The 17,186-nt window shown below is 47.5% G+C and overlaps 6 protein-coding genes across 6 annotated transcripts; 4 read left to right on the top strand and 2 right to left on the bottom strand.

Annotated features, from left to right (window-relative positions):
* Nucleotides 1-61: 61 nt before the first annotated feature.
* LACBIDRAFT_305443 (uncharacterized protein) lies at nucleotides 62-1,748 on the top strand (the record flags this gene model as incomplete). The annotated part of the gene is made up of 6 exons (XM_001875149.1): nucleotides 62-207; nucleotides 268-1,007; nucleotides 1,066-1,171; nucleotides 1,223-1,425; nucleotides 1,494-1,540; nucleotides 1,596-1,748. 6 exons carry the CDS (start codon nucleotides 62-64, stop codon nucleotides 1,746-1,748), a joined length of 1,395 nt encoding a protein of 464 aa, XP_001875184.1.
* Nucleotides 1,749-2,501: 753 nt separating this feature from the next.
* Nucleotides 2,502-3,634, top strand: LACBIDRAFT_305441 (uncharacterized protein; the record flags this gene model as incomplete). Its single annotated transcript, XM_001875148.1, has 5 exons — nucleotides 2,502-2,886; nucleotides 2,945-3,050; nucleotides 3,105-3,304; nucleotides 3,374-3,420; nucleotides 3,476-3,634. 5 exons carry the CDS (start codon nucleotides 2,502-2,504, stop codon nucleotides 3,632-3,634), a joined length of 897 nt encoding a protein of 298 aa, XP_001875183.1.
* An 88-nt stretch (nucleotides 3,635-3,722) lies between these two features.
* Nucleotides 3,723-6,117, bottom strand: LACBIDRAFT_321809 (uncharacterized protein; the record flags this gene model as incomplete). The annotated part of the gene is made up of 7 exons (XM_001874575.1): nucleotides 3,723-3,908; nucleotides 4,038-4,458; nucleotides 4,519-4,589; nucleotides 4,803-5,030; nucleotides 5,332-5,447; nucleotides 5,498-5,646; nucleotides 5,714-6,117. 7 exons carry the CDS (start codon nucleotides 6,115-6,117, stop codon nucleotides 3,723-3,725), a joined length of 1,575 nt encoding a protein of 524 aa, XP_001874610.1.
* Nucleotides 6,118-6,530: 413 nt separating this feature from the next.
* Nucleotides 6,531-12,443, top strand: LACBIDRAFT_292070 (uncharacterized protein; the record flags this gene model as incomplete). Its single annotated transcript, XM_001875147.1, has 19 exons — nucleotides 6,531-6,824; nucleotides 6,875-7,023; nucleotides 7,076-8,241; nucleotides 8,292-8,397; nucleotides 8,456-8,655; nucleotides 8,709-8,755; nucleotides 8,809-8,831; nucleotides 8,892-9,017; nucleotides 9,120-9,210; nucleotides 9,336-9,605; nucleotides 9,668-9,816; nucleotides 9,879-11,406; nucleotides 11,458-11,547; nucleotides 11,618-11,716; nucleotides 11,780-11,874; nucleotides 11,926-12,125; nucleotides 12,182-12,228; nucleotides 12,286-12,308; nucleotides 12,364-12,443. Coding segments are annotated over 19 exons (4,782 nt in total), but the record flags the coding sequence as incomplete, so codon positions are not given.
* A 206-nt stretch (nucleotides 12,444-12,649) lies between these two features.
* On the top strand, nucleotides 12,650-14,912 carry LACBIDRAFT_319316 (uncharacterized protein; the record flags this gene model as incomplete). Its single annotated transcript, XM_001875146.1, has 9 exons — nucleotides 12,650-12,889; nucleotides 12,942-13,111; nucleotides 13,161-13,425; nucleotides 13,476-13,537; nucleotides 13,594-13,770; nucleotides 13,819-13,927; nucleotides 13,994-13,997; nucleotides 14,027-14,562; nucleotides 14,613-14,912. The coding sequence occupies 9 exons, from the start codon at nucleotides 12,650-12,652 to the stop codon at nucleotides 14,910-14,912; spliced, it is 1,863 nt and encodes a 620-aa protein (XP_001875181.1).
* A 124-nt stretch (nucleotides 14,913-15,036) lies between these two features.
* Nucleotides 15,037-17,155, bottom strand: GK (glycerol kinase; the record flags this gene model as incomplete). The annotated part of the gene is made up of 10 exons (XM_001874574.1): nucleotides 17,057-17,155; nucleotides 16,916-17,008; nucleotides 16,758-16,870; nucleotides 16,510-16,708; nucleotides 16,327-16,459; nucleotides 15,913-16,269; nucleotides 15,803-15,857; nucleotides 15,577-15,756; nucleotides 15,313-15,526; nucleotides 15,037-15,256 (listed from the first exon to the last, which is right to left on the bottom strand). Exons 1-10 carry the CDS (start codon nucleotides 17,110-17,112, stop codon nucleotides 15,037-15,039), a joined length of 1,620 nt encoding a protein of 539 aa, XP_001874609.1. The 5' UTR covers nucleotides 17,113-17,155.
* Nucleotides 17,156-17,186: the final 31 nt, after the last annotated feature.

Here is a 17,186-nt window from a genome sequence, read left to right as displayed (position 1 = left end):
AAGCTATTTTCGTGCACGTTTAGTGTTCGTACAGCATACTGATGCCCTATCCGTACAGGATATGACCTCCACAGACGAACCTTTGGGCCTCGCCGTAGGATTCCGTGTAGAAGAACTGTTGACGACACCCTCTTTTCGCCCTTTATTCCTCGAGCTCCGAACCAGTGAATGCATCACATCATATTGGGGATTTCTAACGCTACTTGAGTGAGTCGTTCGGAAAGCCTTCATAACTTCTTACTGAGCAGCTTCCTTGTGTGTATATAGTAACTTACCTAGGAATCCTCGTAAGATCTGTGCTGCAATAATTAACTACGCACAGGAAACGATTGCTTGCTTCAAATTCGTCCTCGACGTTGGTTTTCCCGAAACATATCTTGTCTTTGATCCTCATGCTCGACCCTACCGTCCGTCAGGTCCGGGGTTTATGTTAAGCAGATCAAAGGATGCTGTTGCAAGTGCTCTCGCGCGTCTTTGCACATTCATCAAACCGTTGATGGAAAGGACATACTTCGGCAGCCATTTGTTTTCGTTTCACATTCTACTGCCTAGAGACAGTTATCGCGACCACAACGCCTATCTGCCCTCCTCAGATAGTAGTCCCCTTGAAGAGGAGTCCAATGAAGAGAACCCTTCTGCCTCTCGATTGGAAGACCAGCGCTTTTCTGTCACGGAAGTTGATCATCTTAACATCCCTGATCCCCTACCTGAACTTTCAACTAATCCACTTGGCATGGCTCCGTTGTTTTGGCGACCAGAAACCGAATTCGGCAGGGAGCTGCTTTTGGAATTGGATTCTATTGCGCCTCCTGCCTTCATGCCATCTTTCGAATGTGGAATATGTCTCGAAGAATATGAAGTGCGCAAGGCCGTTATGATTGCTGATTGCGAACATCCATTTTGCCGAGATTGCCTTCTTGGTCATGTAAAGACCAAGTTAACTGAAAGCCAGTATCCAATACGATGCCCAACATGTTCTACTGAACGTGGCAGGCTCGATCCAGGAAGTGGGTTTCATGTCTAGTGTATTTTTGGCCTTCATTTGATTAATCGATTCAAGTACAGCGGTTGACCAACATGCTATAGCACAACTGTCTATTTCCGAACATGACCTCGACAAGTTTGAAGAGTTGCAAATTTTGGTGCACTCTGTTAAACTCACTTGCCCAAAGTGCGTCCTTCGTTAGCGATAAACCTCCAATGTACTACATCTATATCCCAGGTGCAATGAGACCATGTTCGTTCTTCGTAGTGATTACCTCAACCAAAAGGTCATCGCATGCCCACTGCCAAAGTGCCAACACGAGTTTTGCAAGACCTGTAGAAAGCGAATCTGGGCCGTCAATTCTAAAGGCAGGCATGCTTGCACGAACGATGCAAAACTGGATCGCCTCGTGCGGAAACATGGGTGGCGCTACTGTCCTGGTCAGTCCACAATTCCCACATTATTTTATTATATCCTGTCTATATTTATCGGATGTTCCCTTCCACAGGTTGTCGCATACCCGTTCAGAAAGAGTCCGGTTGTAACCACATGACTGTCAGTCCATTTCTTTTCCTATGGGAGCTCCATCTGACTCCCTTACTATTTTCAGTGTGCGGGATGTTACATGCATTTCTGTTATAGATGCGGCGAAGCTATTGTATCTTCCTCGGCAGGTCAAGATGTTGGACTTGCAGTAACCACGCACTATTCGTCATGCGTTCAGTATGAACCATTCCATAGACGCTTGTGTACCGTTCAATGAATATTCATAGATTTATATTATATAAATGAATTGATCTACGTTGATGGCATGACTGTAGAAACAATCATGAAAGAATAATTTTAAACGCCAGGCGTGTTGAATATGAGGGGAAGAAGCAAAAGCACTCATTCCCAAAACAGACTCGGAGTGCTCTGCTGACCCTTGTAAATGGAAAGAAATTTCAAAGTCGCGATTCCGTTCTCTCGCCATGGAAAGATCTCTGGCAGGCTAGCCCTTGGCACCCCTTCCTAGGAGACTTCTGCGTGGATCCCAAAGGAAGATCGTAGCCTTATCTTGTTCCACCGCAAAATCATTTTCAAGAATATGTTCCGATGGGTACGTAGAGCCTATGGGGAAACTCGACGGGTTAAGAGAGCAATTAGAGTCACGTTGGTTAATCGGAGCTGCAATTTGGCTGCAATAAGACTGAGAATTGCTTTCCACATCTATGCAGAGGTAAGGTAAGAGAATTGACGTACGGTCTGCAGATTACTTCGCTGTTGGTGTCAGCCAAGTGTCAGCGACCTCGGGTTCATGAAGACGATGACTCGGAGCTGCGATAAGTAAGTTGATCAGTGACTTTCACAATCTCGAAATACACTGACATACCTGCGTGAGGTGTGGTATTAGGCATCGCCCCCTTTTCGTGCATTTACGTCACTATAGCTACACCGTAATAGGTAAGCCACGACAGTTCATCCACAACTCATGTTGTCGGTTGTCTGCCTCTGCGTCTTAATTCTCCTTCAGGCCATGGAGTGTGACGCTCCACGCATATATCTTCGTCCCCCTGCCACGAAACTTGATTATCTTGTTTCTATCGCTTCATCAATTTGGCGACTAGGAACTGACTTGGGCAGGCATCTGCTTTTCAAATTGGGTTGTATTGCGCCCCCTGCCTTCATATCACTGCTTTTGATATTGGGTTGTATTGCGCCCCCAGCTGCCTTCATATCTTTCGAATGTGGAATATGTCTTGAAGAACATGAAGTGCGCAAGGGCGTTATGATTTCTAATTGCGAACATCCATTTTGCCAAGATTGCCTTCTTGGCCATGTCAAGACCAAATTAACTGAAAGCCAGTACCCAATACGATGCCCAACATGTTCTACTGAACGGGGCAGGCTTGATACAGGAAGTGGGTTCTGCTTCTAATATATTTTCGGCCTTTCTTTGATCAATAACTCCAAGTACAGCGGTTGACCGGCGTACTATAGAACAATTGCCCATTTCTGAACATGACATCGACAAGTTCGAAGAGTTGCAAATTTTGGTGCACTCTGTTAAACTCACCTGCCCAAAGTGCGTCCTTCGTTAGCGATAAACCTTCAGTGTTGTATCTAATCTATTTCCCAGGTGCAACGAGACCATGTTCGTGCTTCGTAGTGATTACTTTGACCAAAAGGTCATCACATGTCCCGTGCCAAAGTGCCGACACAGGTTTTGCAAAACCTGTGGAAAGCGACTTGGAATCTGGGCCGCCAATTGGCACGCTTGCACGGACGATGCGAAATTGGATCGCCTCGTGCGGAAATATGGATGGCGCTACTGTCCTGGTTAGTCCACAACTCCCACGTTATCTTATTCTATATTTTGTCTATATTCATCGGATGTTCCCTCCATAGGCTGTCACATACCTATTCAGAAAGAGTCCGGTTGTAACCACATGACTGTTGGTCCATTTCTTTTCGTATGGGAGCTACATCTGACTCCCTTACTAATTTCAGTGTGTGGGATGTTACATGCATTTCTGTTATAGATGCGGCGAAGCTATTGGATCTTCATTGGGGGGTCAAGATGTTGGACGTGCAGTAACCACACACTACTCGTCTTGCGTTCAGTTTGAACCATTCCCTAGACACGTCCGGAGTTGTACCATTCAATGAATATTCATCAACTTTCGATAATTGACAATTTGTGTTACCAGATTTATATTGCTTGAATCTACGTTGATGGGCATATATGTTAAAGCCATTAGAAAAGAATGATTCTAAATGCCACGTAGATAGATATTCCGGAGCGGTCCCAGTGAGGAACAACCGGTTTCCGACGCACAAATGTAGCGCCTAGATACAATTGTGCTACGGATTGAATATCTGAGGAAGAAGCGAAAGCATTCATGCCCAAGACAGAGCCCCTTGTTGGGGTATATCCACAAGACTGCACACGACACAGTTAGCCTTGTAGGGTGCAAAGACGACACAGAACCTACTCGAGCTCAAGAGTATCACCAACTCGTTTTGCCCACAAATATATAAGTTGCCGCTGAAAACCTTTGGCGGCAAGGACTTTCTTATACTGCTCGTACCCTTGTGGGTGGAAAGGAATTTCAAAGTCCCAATTTCGTTCTTTCGCCATGGGAGGATCTCCAGGGCTAGTCCTTGCTAGGAGACTTCTGCGTCGATCCCAAAGGAAGATCGTAGCTCCCTTGTACCGCCCATTGTGACTGTAATCCAACGGCATCACGGTACGAATGATGAACCTCTCACGACCGTATTCGTTGCGTGGGCAGTCACCTATGTTCGAGGAACCACTCTCCTTGATTGCTTCTTGTTCCACCGCAAAACCGCTTTCAGGTATGAAATCAACGTACGTTCTGATAGGTACGTAGAATTTGTCTGTCGGGAAACTCGACGGGTCGGATAAGAGACGTTTGGAGACTTTGCAATTAGCTTTGTGCTCCGACCAGTCACGTTTATTACAATCGGAGCTGCAATAAAACTTCGAAAATTTGGATGGACTGGGAAAGTGAAAGAGGGTAAAAACTTACGACTGATTTGCAACTTTGAAGTGGTTGTTTTTATAATTAGCATGGAGTACGATCAGGAGCATAGACAAGGACTGACGAGGCACATGTCAATCGAGCCTCTTTGCCGCAAGAGTTGCAGATCGTTTGCAGGGGTTGGTCAATAATTCCCGTTTCGATACTTTCTACAGCTCTTGGAGCAATTGCGCAGTCAAAACCAAGTTAACTACACATCGCATAAAAGAGGTTTACCGGTGGCGCAGTCTGAGGCAAGGAACAAAAAAGCTGATTTTGGTTTCCTTGATAACGTCACGCGCTACGCCCGCCCAGTGTGACTGTAGCTCGCCGACGTACTCAGGGTCTATAAGGGTGGCGTTGTGCGACAGAAGGCGAGCAAACATTCGGATGTGCGTTGGTTCCATTTCCTCTCCCGTTTGTAAATGCCATTGCAATTTCTCTCGCACAGCTCTCTTTGAGGCGCCTTTCATGCTTTTTGCCAGGCGCCCTTCGAGATGAAGGGTGAACTGAGATCCTCCCTGCGTCAAATCAATGGTTAATTCAATGTATCGTGTTCATCGACTCGCCTTGGGCCGACCTTCCATATAAGAGTACCTGACAAGGATGAGAGGAAATTTCGGTGTCTGCATCATAGGAACCAACGGGCCTAGAAAAGAAGCATCGACCTGGATTGATCATTGCCTTGAAAATGGAAGGAGGAAGTGAAAACCTGTTGCTGGATGGCCAAACTTTGTTTCTTGACATGTTAATATCTGCTCCATGAACTGTGAAGGTAGAATTTGAGATTTTCAATTTGTGCTTTTGTATGAGAATAGGCACCTTCTTGGATGGTTCTGGCCAAGCGCACTCTTTCACATCCAAAATTTCCATAATAAGCATGCAGGTTCCGTTCTCAGGAGTTGTGAAGTAGGTTACGAAAGGGGTGTTTCTCCCGCCTTTTGAATTCGTTAGAGTGGATTATCAGTGAACATAGGAACCGTCAGACCCTCTCTAGTGATGTCCAGGGCGGCACAGTGCATCTTTGCCTTGGTACCTATCCAAGCGCCCCTCCAGTCTTTTGGATGGTTCATAACCACCCCGGACATATTCTCCATTTGCGTGAAAGCGGACATGGTGAAGTGCCGATGAACATAACTATGGGAAATGATAAGCAAAAAAAAAAAAAAAAAAAAAAAAAAAAGCAGGATATTGAACAACATACGAATTAAGTCGGTCGGCATCCTTATATCCGTCCATTTTCTGCATACCTCTGCTGAGGGTTCGTAGCTCAGCATGTTCTTTCTGCCAATCAGGCCAAGAGGACAAGGATTTCACATCGAGGGACGGGGACTCGCTGAAGCGTTTCCCGTGAAAGAGATAATCGATCCTTTGCGAATCCCACAGGGCATAACGAAGTCTGTGAAAGATGTTTTCATCGGACGCTGACGCCGCCTTAGTTGGCGACAAATCCTTTGGCCCGAGGAGCCTCAACCACATGAGTGCTTCCAGTTTTGTTATGGAACTAAACGCGCCATTATCTTCATTTGGGTCCGCTACACGCATCGTAGAGGCGAGTGCCTCTATTTCCGTGTCGGAAAGGTATCGTGGTCCTTCCTCATCTGCCATTGGGCTGCGATTTGGCTACGATGGAAAGATTTCAAAGTTGTACGAAGATAAATTGTTTGTGAATGTTGAGGTGCTATGGCAATGCAAGTCATGATCAACGCCATTGCCACTGGTAGGAACGATAACGAGCAAGATGCATACAGTAAAGAAGAACAGGCAAGTCAGCCAGTGTCGATTATAATCATGCTCTGAATCAACTCTGAATGATTAGCTCAGGTCAAGTTCCACCCCTGTTCCGCATAAGACTTACGCAACAGCACTGCATTGCCCGGCTGTGCCTATGTATAACATTGGCGCTTATTCCCTGCGACAAGTTCATCTAATTCATTACCTTGTGCCACTCTTGAGGCAACGAATTCGCCGCTCTAGACGATCGTTAACGACACAAGTCGCGCGTTCGCTCCATATCTAGTATGTTGGTTTTCGATGCGGAGCGTCAGGAACTGCCGTCTTTAGCAGACGACGACATTGACCTCGAGGGGTTGGAGGAGGAGCTTGAATGCAATCCGAATTTTATCATCTCCCACGCAGGTCTAACTTGCAGATATGGCCATGACTCTCTTCAAGCTGGCACCAGTCAGTCGACTTGTGGTCTAATCGCCCTGAATTGCGCTCGGACAATTTTCGGTCTCGCAAGGGGGTGGAGAGCGACATCGGAGCAAGAGCTCGTCTTTGTAAGGTGTTTACTATCTCCGGAGACGACGAATGTGAGCCACATCATATTCGGTTGATCGCCCTCATCATACCTAATCACTAGGAGATCCTCTCTGTATGCAATCAACTGCCACGTAATGATCAACTCGATATGGATGAACTTTTAGAAGTCCCTATGTTCTACGACGCGTTTTCCCGGGCTATTCCCACTGCTGCCAGGTCGACGTATAAAGGTTTTATGACCTTGTTAGAGTAAGTCTTCGGTTGTTGCAATAGTCAGGATTCTCATCCATTTATTTCACAGGAGAATGTGGGATATTGACCCTCGACGACCCATCGTGGCGGCAGTTATCTCGCAGTTGTCAGAAACTGTCGCTTGCCTGAGGATATTCATTGCGTCGACTTACACATACATCATCTTCGACCCACACTCACGACCAACGTACCCTCGTGGACCCGGATTTGTCTTTAACAAGACAAGAGAAGCCACTGCCAGCTATCTGGTGGACATTTTTATGGACACATCGTCTGATGGAGGCGCGCCAGACCTACAAACGTTTTCAGCATACATCTTGTTTGACAATATGGGAATTGACGTGAAGACTTTTGAAGAGAGCCCTGTATATTCTTCACCCAAGTCAGATGCCACGACGTCAGAAAGTACTCCGACAAAGTTGATTTCTCTCGTCGACAAATCTGACAAACCGCCGCTACCTTTCCTCGAGGTCAGTCACCATTCCAGTCAAGCAACTGCATCATCATCGATCTCGCCTGGTACCTCCCCGCGGCGAAGTAAAAGCGAATTTGGATGGCAGCTAGCCTTGCAGTCGGGGCCGGCTTCTGTTTCTGTCGAGGATAACACAAGCGGGACGCTGGATCCTATAGATGAGATCACCTCTCTTCCTAAGCCACTGCGACCCAACGAGGAACCTCCGAACGGGGCTCAACAGACCGTATTGCCACCAACCAAAGTGAAAAGGTACGCCAAGAAAGATATCGGGTGGCAGTTATCGCTACAGCGGTTGGAGGCGGAAAACGATGTCCGCATCGCCGACCTGCAGCAGGAGTGGTCGAAACCTAAATTAATTGAACAACGGTCGACGGAGACAATAAGAGCTGGACCTTCCCGCCGCCGTCCAGCTCGTGAAGACATCAGTTGGAAGTTGGCCCTCGCTGCCACTTCGATGACTTTTCCTGCATCTTGGCTGCTCGACGACGACGCTCAAACGGCTCGCGATGAATGGGAGGAGTTTCCCCTGGAGGCTACGACGCCTGTGTTGCCGTCAACCTCAGAATGCGGCGTCTGTCTCGAGGTTTATGACAAAAGCGAGGTTGCAAGAATGCCTGACTGTGCACATACATTTTGCCGAAATTGTCTGAAGTATCACGTTGAATCCATGATAAGGGAACGTCGGTTTCCAATTTTATGCCCCACCTGCGTGTTAGACAGAACGAGAACCGACCCTGGGAGTAAGTCTTCCTTTTCTTACAATTTGTTTGGATGATGTATATTTTTTCAGGTGTTGATCAGAAACTTGTCAAAGAGCTCGATGTTACACAACAAAATGTTGACAGGTTTGACGCGCTCCAGCTATCGGCACATTCCGTCGAGCTACATTGCCCAAGGTACGGACCCAGCTTATTTTTGACTCGGTCCATCCCTATATGATTCTTTATCAATTAGGTGCAAGGAAACAATGAATGTTGATCGCCAGGAGTATCTTGATTCTAAGATTCTCGTTTGTCCATTGCCGCTTTGCGGTCACAAGTGGTGTAAAGCGTGTCAGAAAATGATACCTTCGTCTCTGCCAGAGGACAAACACGTATGCAAAGCAGACAAACTGGATCGATTGATGCGTAAGAAAGGCTGGCGCTATTGCCCTGGTACTTGTTTCTTCTCTAAGAATAATTAAACCTATCCTAAAAACAGTCGCTAGGGTGCACATCAATCATACAGAAAGAATCTGGGTGTAATCATATGACAGTCAGTTTCCATTTTGCACATTCTGCTACACAGGCAGCTAAAGCTTTCTTCAGTGCACGTCCCCAGGCTGCAATATGTAAGGTTTCGATTTCTGGACTTTGAACCTTCAACGTTAACTCAGAACAAAATATTACAGGCATTTTTGCTACAAGTGCGGGGAAGCCATTATCGACGCTGGAACTGGACGAAACGTTGGTGAAGCGGTTGCAGCCCATTATCGGACTTGTACCCAGTTTGAGCCCAAGTACAAGTGTACTATCCAGTAAGAAAGGATAGATGAGAAACGTCGACGGTCGATGCCACTTCGATACCCTGTATCTTGCCTGTATCATTGTATTACTAAGTAATAGCTGCTTGTCAATAGACATCTGGGCTACGACCGCAAAGAACTCTTTCAGTCAATAATGAGATCAAAATCTATTTCGGCGCTAAAGCGCCTCACCCCTTTTTCGTCAGTGCGGCAGTGTATTAGTTCTCGCGCATGAGACGCCCAATCCACTTGTCTTTCTTTGTCTATCATCGACTGGACTCTATCGTCCCTTCGGAGCTCTTGGCTGGTTGACATACATCTGATCCAAAGATGCTTTGGTATGGCACCGATGCCCTCGATGCATCCGAACTGCTGGGCTACTTTCATTACGCTAAGCAACAAGTCGTGATGTACGAGGGCCAAGAATGCAGATATCGCAGTGGGTCTTCAGAGGCAGGAAGTAGCCAAGTTATATGCGGGTTGATTGGTTTGAACTGTGTTCGGAGGGTCTTTGAGCTTGAGGAGCAGCTTGCTTCGGAGGATCTTGAAGATAAAGACGAGAACTTCTTGCAGGAGCTGATTTCTCCCGAAACGATCCAAGTGAGTTGCACGGTGCTCATCTCCCTGGTGTTTTTAGATGCATTCTGAGGTATATTTCGTAGAGGGTCACCTCTATTGACGATACCTTGAAGGCGTACTCCAACCTTAGTGTTGAGGACCTCTTAGAGCGACCTCAGTTTCAGAACGCGTTCACCCAAGCTGCAGTGTCCCATGAGCATCTATCTTACGAAGGATTCATCGCTTTGTTCGAGTCAGTTAGTGCCGTTCTTATATCATTGTTCTTTGCTCAATTTCTATTTATCTTACAACCAGAGCATTTGGAACAATAGAACAAACAGATCGACCTGTGGCTGCAGTGATTACACGTCTTCGCGATATTATTGTCTGCATCAGGCTTTACCTTCGCGATTCTTACAGGTTTTTCATCTTCGACCCGCACAGGCAGCCCAAACATCCACGAGGACCCGCGTTCGTTCTAAACGATAGCAAAGAGACAGCTGCGCGATATCTCCATGAACTTCTCAAATCTGACGACTCTTCAGATGGAGAAGTAGAGGAATTTCATTCAAATTCTCAGATGTTCTCGGCACACATATTAAGGATGGAAACTTCAGAGAGATGGCGCCTGGCCACTCCTATCGATTTGCCCTTGTCTGGTGATTCTTTGGAGGCCTCCAACGCCTCCTCTTCTTCTTTTCTGGGCGACGACTTAGCTTTTGTCATGGTGCCTGATGACCCACCACCACCATACGACAGCCTGTCTCCCATTGATGATACCCTTGCCGCTGATTTGGTCTCTGCTGATATATCACCATTGATCCCATCTAATGATATCCCATTGGATGATTTGCAGTCTAACGATCTGTCATCCAACGATTTGCAGCCAAGCGATTCATTTTCTGACGATTTAACATCCAACGATTTGCCATCGAATGGTTTATCATCCGGAAACTTATCTACTAACGGTTCACTATCCGACGAGCTTACTAGCAGCTCTTCAACGCCTGTTGTAACTTCCGAAGTCTCATCGATTCCCACTCCCCGAAAACGGCGTGAATACCACTGGCAACTAGGTTTGCAGATGGCGTCTCCAATATCTCCTTCCTCCCCTTCAGCATTAGAAGGCCCTCGGGAGACACAGTTGGAGGGCCGACCTACTGATCAACCCTCGTTTGGACAAGAACTGAATAACACAGATACAGATACCTCTACACCACTTTTGATACGCAAGTCTGCCATTGGCTGGCAGTTAGCGTTGCAGAAAACTGCCCTTGAAGACGCTCCGGCAGTAGAGAGGGAAGGAGAAGGCGAGACGACGGCCACAGGAGGTGATAATGAATGGGTACAACTTGAGATGCATGACAACCGTGATTCAGTAACGGCAGGGCCTTCGAGACAATTCGATCGCAACTCCACGGATGATGGTTTCAGCTGGAAGGTAGCGCTGGCCGCCAAATCAATCACTGTTCCCCATAGTGGAAGTCGTGCAAATGATACTTCACGCTCGAATGTCCAAAATAGTGCCGAGGAAGCCACAAATCTGGAGAATGCAAGGGCCGAAAATGAAACCTCGCTGGAAGCATCTTCTTCCCTGTTGAACACTACGAAACCGAGGAGCTTGGGGCGTCGCACTCGCGATGATTTTTCGTGGAAGCTAGCTTTGGCGGCGCAATCCCTGACTACCCCCCCACCCCAGAGTACAGTAACTCGTGATCCGGTGACGACGACACGAACTAGGCGTGCCGAGCGTCAGTGGCGTCCGACTCAAGAAATTCAAAACCACGTATTAATAGGAACGCCTCACCGATCTTCAACCCATGGCAAGAGACGGGACACGACGGTGAGTTAATGGTACCTGACTATTCAGGTGGATCATAATGATGGTACACAGAATCGAAGAGCGTCGAGGTCTTCTTCTTTACGTGGACCAGTTGTTTTGGTAGGCACTGAAGTCAACGCTGTGATAGCGTTCGATTGTGGCGTGTGTCTTGAAACCCTGAGCGGAGACCTCGCTGTTAAAATGCTTGACTGCGAGCACTCTTATTGTCAAGATTGCCTTCGGGGACATGTTGAATCTAAGCTTGGCGAGGGCCGTTATCCGATTCTATGCCCTCTTTGTACGACGGACAAAGCCAGATCAAATCCAGGGAGTAAGTCATTTCCTAGTGAGGATTCCTGCCGCTTAGTTTCCCCTTCTTCTAGCTGTCGGACAGCAACTTTTGGAGAAACTAGGACTGTCAGAAGAGATTGTTGACAAATTTGTTGAGCTTCAACTAGCAGGGCTTTCTTTCCAGCTGAGCTGCCCTAAGTAAGTTCTTTGGTTTGCCCGCTGTACTTATTCTCAAGTCTACTGGCTCAGCTGCGAAAACACGATGTTTGTGGCTCGTGAAGATTATCTCGAGCAAGATGTGGTCATCTGCCCTCTACCATACTGCGGCCATAAGTTTTGCAAAGCCTGTCTGATAACAGTTGCTGGTGATACCAACGAACACATCTGTACCGCAAATGACAACGGGTTGATTCGCCTCATGCAAGAAAATGGGTGGCGGCAATGTCCAGGTAGGTTCAGCCGATGGAGTGTCTGAAGTTGGCTCAACGGCGGGATATGACAATAGGATGCAGGACTGCGATTCAGAAAGAATCTGGATGTAATCATATGCATGTGAGTCTAGCCAAACTGGAGTTTTCAATGACTGTTCTGATGCGTGCTGGTCATCAGTGCACATCTCCAGGATGTAACGTGTAAGTCATATTCCTTTGTATGTGTGTGCTGGGACTCCGCTGATCTTGGGCATAGACACTTTTGTTACAAGTGTGGGCTAATGATTGGGACTGCCGATGGACTAAATGTCGGGGCTGCGCTAACAGCTCATTATCGTACGTGTCAGCAGTTCGACACGACCCCTGCAGCACCCGTGAGGTTAGAACCTGGGCCCATTGGGCCCCAAGGGGCGAGAAGGGGCGGGCGCAACGGGGAGAATTGTACCATCCAGTAATTATGAGGCTCGACTTTTGTAGATTGCTTTGAGCTTGTAATCTTATCTCATGTGACAATTTTTGAATCTTTGTCACTAGTTTGCAATATGGCCTCCCCCCATCTCGTTGACCTCAAAACCTCTTTCTCATCTTTCTCTCACCTTCTCGATGCTCGCCTTCTCCGTGCCCTGGCAGACATGGGCTTTGCCCGACCAACCCTCGTACAAGCGAAAGCCATTCCATTGGCCCTCGAAGGACGCGACATCCTCGCTAGGGCGCGGACTGGAAGTGGGAAAACGGCGGCATATTGTGTACCGATGGTGCAGAAAATATTAAGCGCGAAAAGTGTACGTACCACTTGCCTTGCTGTAGGCGATTTCAAAGTTCACGCTGTCGCAGGGGTTGGATGAGGAGGACCAGAGAAGACGGGCAACAAGAGCATTGATACTCGTCCCAACAAGAGAGCTCTCGGAACAAGTTTCCACGTACATGCGAGGGTTATTAGCATATTGCGACAAGGATATCATATATTCGAATTTAGCGACGGGAACAACAACACACCTTCAACGGTAGAAAAATTGTTTCATTGATACTTTGCCTTCCGCTCAACTCTCTTAGAACTCTCCTTTCGGATCAACCTGACATCGTCATCGCGACCCCCTCGCGTGCCCTTGCATTGCTTCAGTCAAAAGTACTATCACTCTCTTCGCTTGACTCTCTTGTCATAGACGAAGCGGACTTGATTCTCTCTTATGGCCACGATGACGACATTCGCTCAATATTCAGCAGTGGTTTTCTTCCAAAGGTGTACCAGTCTTTCTTGATGAGCGCGACAATGACGGAAGACGTGGAAATACTGAAAGGTCTTGCGCTTCGTAACCCAGTTCGTCAACTTATTGCTTCATAATTTATCTATTTTTGAGCATATTCTAGGCAATTCTGAAGTTGGAAGAAGATGAGGACGAGGCAGCAAACCTTAGTCAATATGCAGTCAGGTTCAAGACTTCTAGTCGTCTTCCAGCGGATATAGCTGACCATTGTTGTTACGCAGGTGCTCAGAAGTGGACAAGTTCCTCCTCACCTACGTTATCTTGAAAGTCAAGCTCATTAAAGGAAAATGTATCTTGTTTGTGAACGACGTTGACCGTTCATATCGTCTCAAACTATTTCTCGAACAATTCTCAATAAAAAGTTGTGTTCTCAATTCAGAGCTTCCACTGAATTCAAGGTATGTTTAGCCTCACTGCTGATATAAGACAGCTTTTGACGTTCTTAGATACCACGTCGTCCAGGAGTTCAACAAGGGAGTTTATGACTATATCATTGCCACGGACGAAGCTGGCGCACGAGCGGAATATGACACTGACGAAGAAGTAGAGCAAGCCGTAGAAGAATGTGCGTTCTCGTTCAGCACTCTATACTGAATTTCAACTCAGAACGATCGTCGTTAGTCACGTCAACACAACGCGTACCTGCCGATGAAGAACAATCACTAGACACGGAACAACCATCGGCGACTACTGACAAGGGGAAGCGGAAACGTTCGAATAGTTCCCCTGCACCCTCCGCGAGAAAAACACGGAAACGGAAACATCGCAAAGCGGGAGGCGACAAAGAGTACGGCGTAACACGTGGCGTCGACTTTGTGGACGTTGCCTGCGTGCTGAACTTTGACCTTCCCACCTCCTCAAGATCCTACACTCATAGGGTAGGGCGGACCGCACGAGCTGGACGGACTGGCATGTCTCTGTCATTCGTCGTACCACGAGATAAATGGGGGAAAAATAAAGTTGTCGGCTGCTTACCAAGTGCAGAGCAAGACGAGATGGTGTTCAGTAAAATTGAGAAGGAGCAAGGGGCACGGGGGAGTAAGATTAAAGAATATCAATTCGACATGAAGCAGGTGGAGGCTTTTAGATATCGGATGGAAGACGCTTTAAGAAGCGTGACAAGAACTGCCATCAAGGAGGCAAGAGTGAAAGAGCTGAAAACGGAGATTCTAAATTCGGAGAAGCTTAAGGTGATTGTAAAACGACATTCCCTTACATACTACTAACCCTCCAGCATTAGGCTCACTTTGAAGACAATCCCCTTGACTTGGAATACCTTAGACACGACAAACCTCTTCATCCGACGCGTATCCAACCCCACATGAAGCATGTCCCAAAGTATCTTTTGCCCAGGATTGCGCCTGTGCCTGGCAGTGAGGCGGAACCTTCTGCATCGTCAAAGCCGAAGGCATTTGTTCCTTTTAAGAAAAACTCTGCGCGCGGTTCGGGAAGGGGTCGGGGTCGGGGGCGTGGTGCAGGAGCTGGCAGTGGGCGCGGTGGAAAGAAACGATCGAATCCCCTCCAGAAGTTTGGTCACTAACTTGGGAGGTAACCAGTTGTGATATACATGGACCATCGATTATTTGTGGTCAAGCACGGATCAATGAAATTACCGGGTATATACAGCAACAAACCTATCTCATTCAAGTAATGACTGTGATAGTTCATGCCTTGCTGACATCACCTTCCTCCCAATTCCTTGAACGTTTAACGGCTAGTTGCCATTTTTCCCATTTTTTCTGCCTTTCTTCCTCAATCCTGTGAGCGGTAAACTCAACGTTACCCTTGGTGTTGACTTCGCTAAGGGATTCGGGTTTCGTCAAATCCCAGCCAAAAAGTTTGATAGCAGCTCCAGCGCAGATGGCTGAACCGAGCGCAGTCGACCTAAAAAGCAAACTTTTAGTATGTCGGACGGCAGTCACTCTGAACCTTGAACATACTCTCTCATCTCAGGGCGGATCACTCTGAAGCCCCCAATGTCGGCCAGGATTTTCATCGCGACGTCGCCGTTGGTCATCCCTCCATCGACCTTGAGAGCTTTCAGATCAGAGCCAGAATCGAGCTTCATGCTCTCAATGATGGCGCGGGTTTGGAACGCGTTAGCCTCGAGTGCCGCACGCGCGATGTGGGAGGGATTGGTATACTGTGAAATGCCTAGAGAAAGTTGATGTGAATGCAATTTGGGTTGATCCAAGAAAACGAACCTATGAGGAGGCCGGCTGCTCCGGGATCCCAGTATGGGGCCAGCAGCCCTGAGAACGCTGTGACGAAGTAAACACCGCCAGTATCAGGCTCTTGCGCAGCGAGGGAGTTGATTTCTGCAGCACTGCTGATGATCTTCATTTGATCCCGAAGCCACTTGACCGCACTACCAGCAACAGCGACTACAATCATGTGGGCGAAGGCCAGAGAGTTTGACAAAACACTCACTACTTCCTTCCAGCGCGTATACAGGCTTCGCACCTGGACCAGGTTGATACGCAATCTGAGGTAGCAAACCATTAAATCATAAGCAGAAGGAAACAAGCTTAGATGCGCACAGTGCTCAGCAATCCGTGGTTGCTCTTCACAATATCGTGACCAGTGCAGAACAGAAGGAATGCACCAGTCCCATAAGTGCACTTGGCTTCGCCTCGAGTAAGACACTTGTTTCCAATGAGAGCGCCTTGCTGGTCACCGACTAGGCCACCTATCGGTACACCAGTCAATGGGCCATATGCAATGTTGCCATACACTTCGGATGTTGAAACGAGTTTGGGTAGAATGGATGGACGGAAGCCAAAAAAATCGACGAGAGACTGCTCCCATTTGAGAGTCGCGGTATTGAGAAGCAATGTGCGAGACGCGTTGGAGACTTCGCTGATGTGAATATTAGTCTTGGGTCCACCAAGAAGGTTCTATGTAAGTACGCCATGAGCTGGATAAATGAAGAAAAACTAGAAAAGAAGACGAACATATACAATCCAAGATTCGATGGTTCCAAAACATAAATCATCTGCATTGTGTGCTTTAAAAACGTTGGGGTAGTTGTCAATCATCCATCGCAGTTTGATAGCTGAGAAGTAGGTGGAAAGAGGAAGACCCGTTCTAATATATTAAGTCAATAGGGGGCATTGGAGTTGCAAGCGACGACGCACATCTCCCGAAGAGCTTCAACGCCCTCCTTCTCCTTCTTCCATATACCGGGCGAGACTTGAATCCCAGTCTCACCAAGTTTTTGCTCATAGTGAGCGACCGTGTTTTTCGTCCTAGAATCAGCCCAGACGATGGCTTTGCAAAGCGGCTTTCCCGTGCTTCGACTCCATGCGACCGTAGTTTCGCGTTGATTGGTGATACCTTGTGTAGAAATGAGATATCCATGTGATAGGACATCGGAGCGGCATACCGATGACTTTCACACTCTGCTTCGAAAAGCCTGATGCTTCGAGAGAGTTGAGGGCTTCCGCAATGCATATATCCGCGTGCTGCTGTATCTCTTCTACATCATGCTCGTGCCATCTAAGAAGCAGCGTTGGTCACAAGTTGACGGTGCCAAGAGTGAACACCTGCCCTGGATGGGGATAGTATTGGGGGAACTCAAGCTGGTGCTGGGCGACGATGTCTGCATATTTATTGAAGAGAATGAAACGAACAGATCTGCAGGAGGTCAGTGAGGAGTGGTCTGAGGAGGCGAAGGGGGCTCACGTCGTGCCGCAATCGAGGGAGCCGACGAGCTCGGTGTGCTTGAGTCCATGAGACATGTTTCTGCGGGGTATAGCGGGAAGGCTGTGGTGGGGTTTAAGAGAGGGTGATATCAGAGAACGGAGGGGGATGG

This window comes from Laccaria bicolor, genomic scaffold (genome assembly GCF_000143565.1).
Source record: "Laccaria bicolor S238N-H82 LACBIscaffold_2 genomic scaffold, whole genome shotgun sequence".
Lineage (NCBI taxonomy): Eukaryota > Fungi > Basidiomycota > Agaricomycetes > Agaricales > Hydnangiaceae > Laccaria > Laccaria bicolor.
Note: the sequence above shows the minus strand (reverse complement) of the source record. Positions and strands in the feature narration are given on the sequence as shown.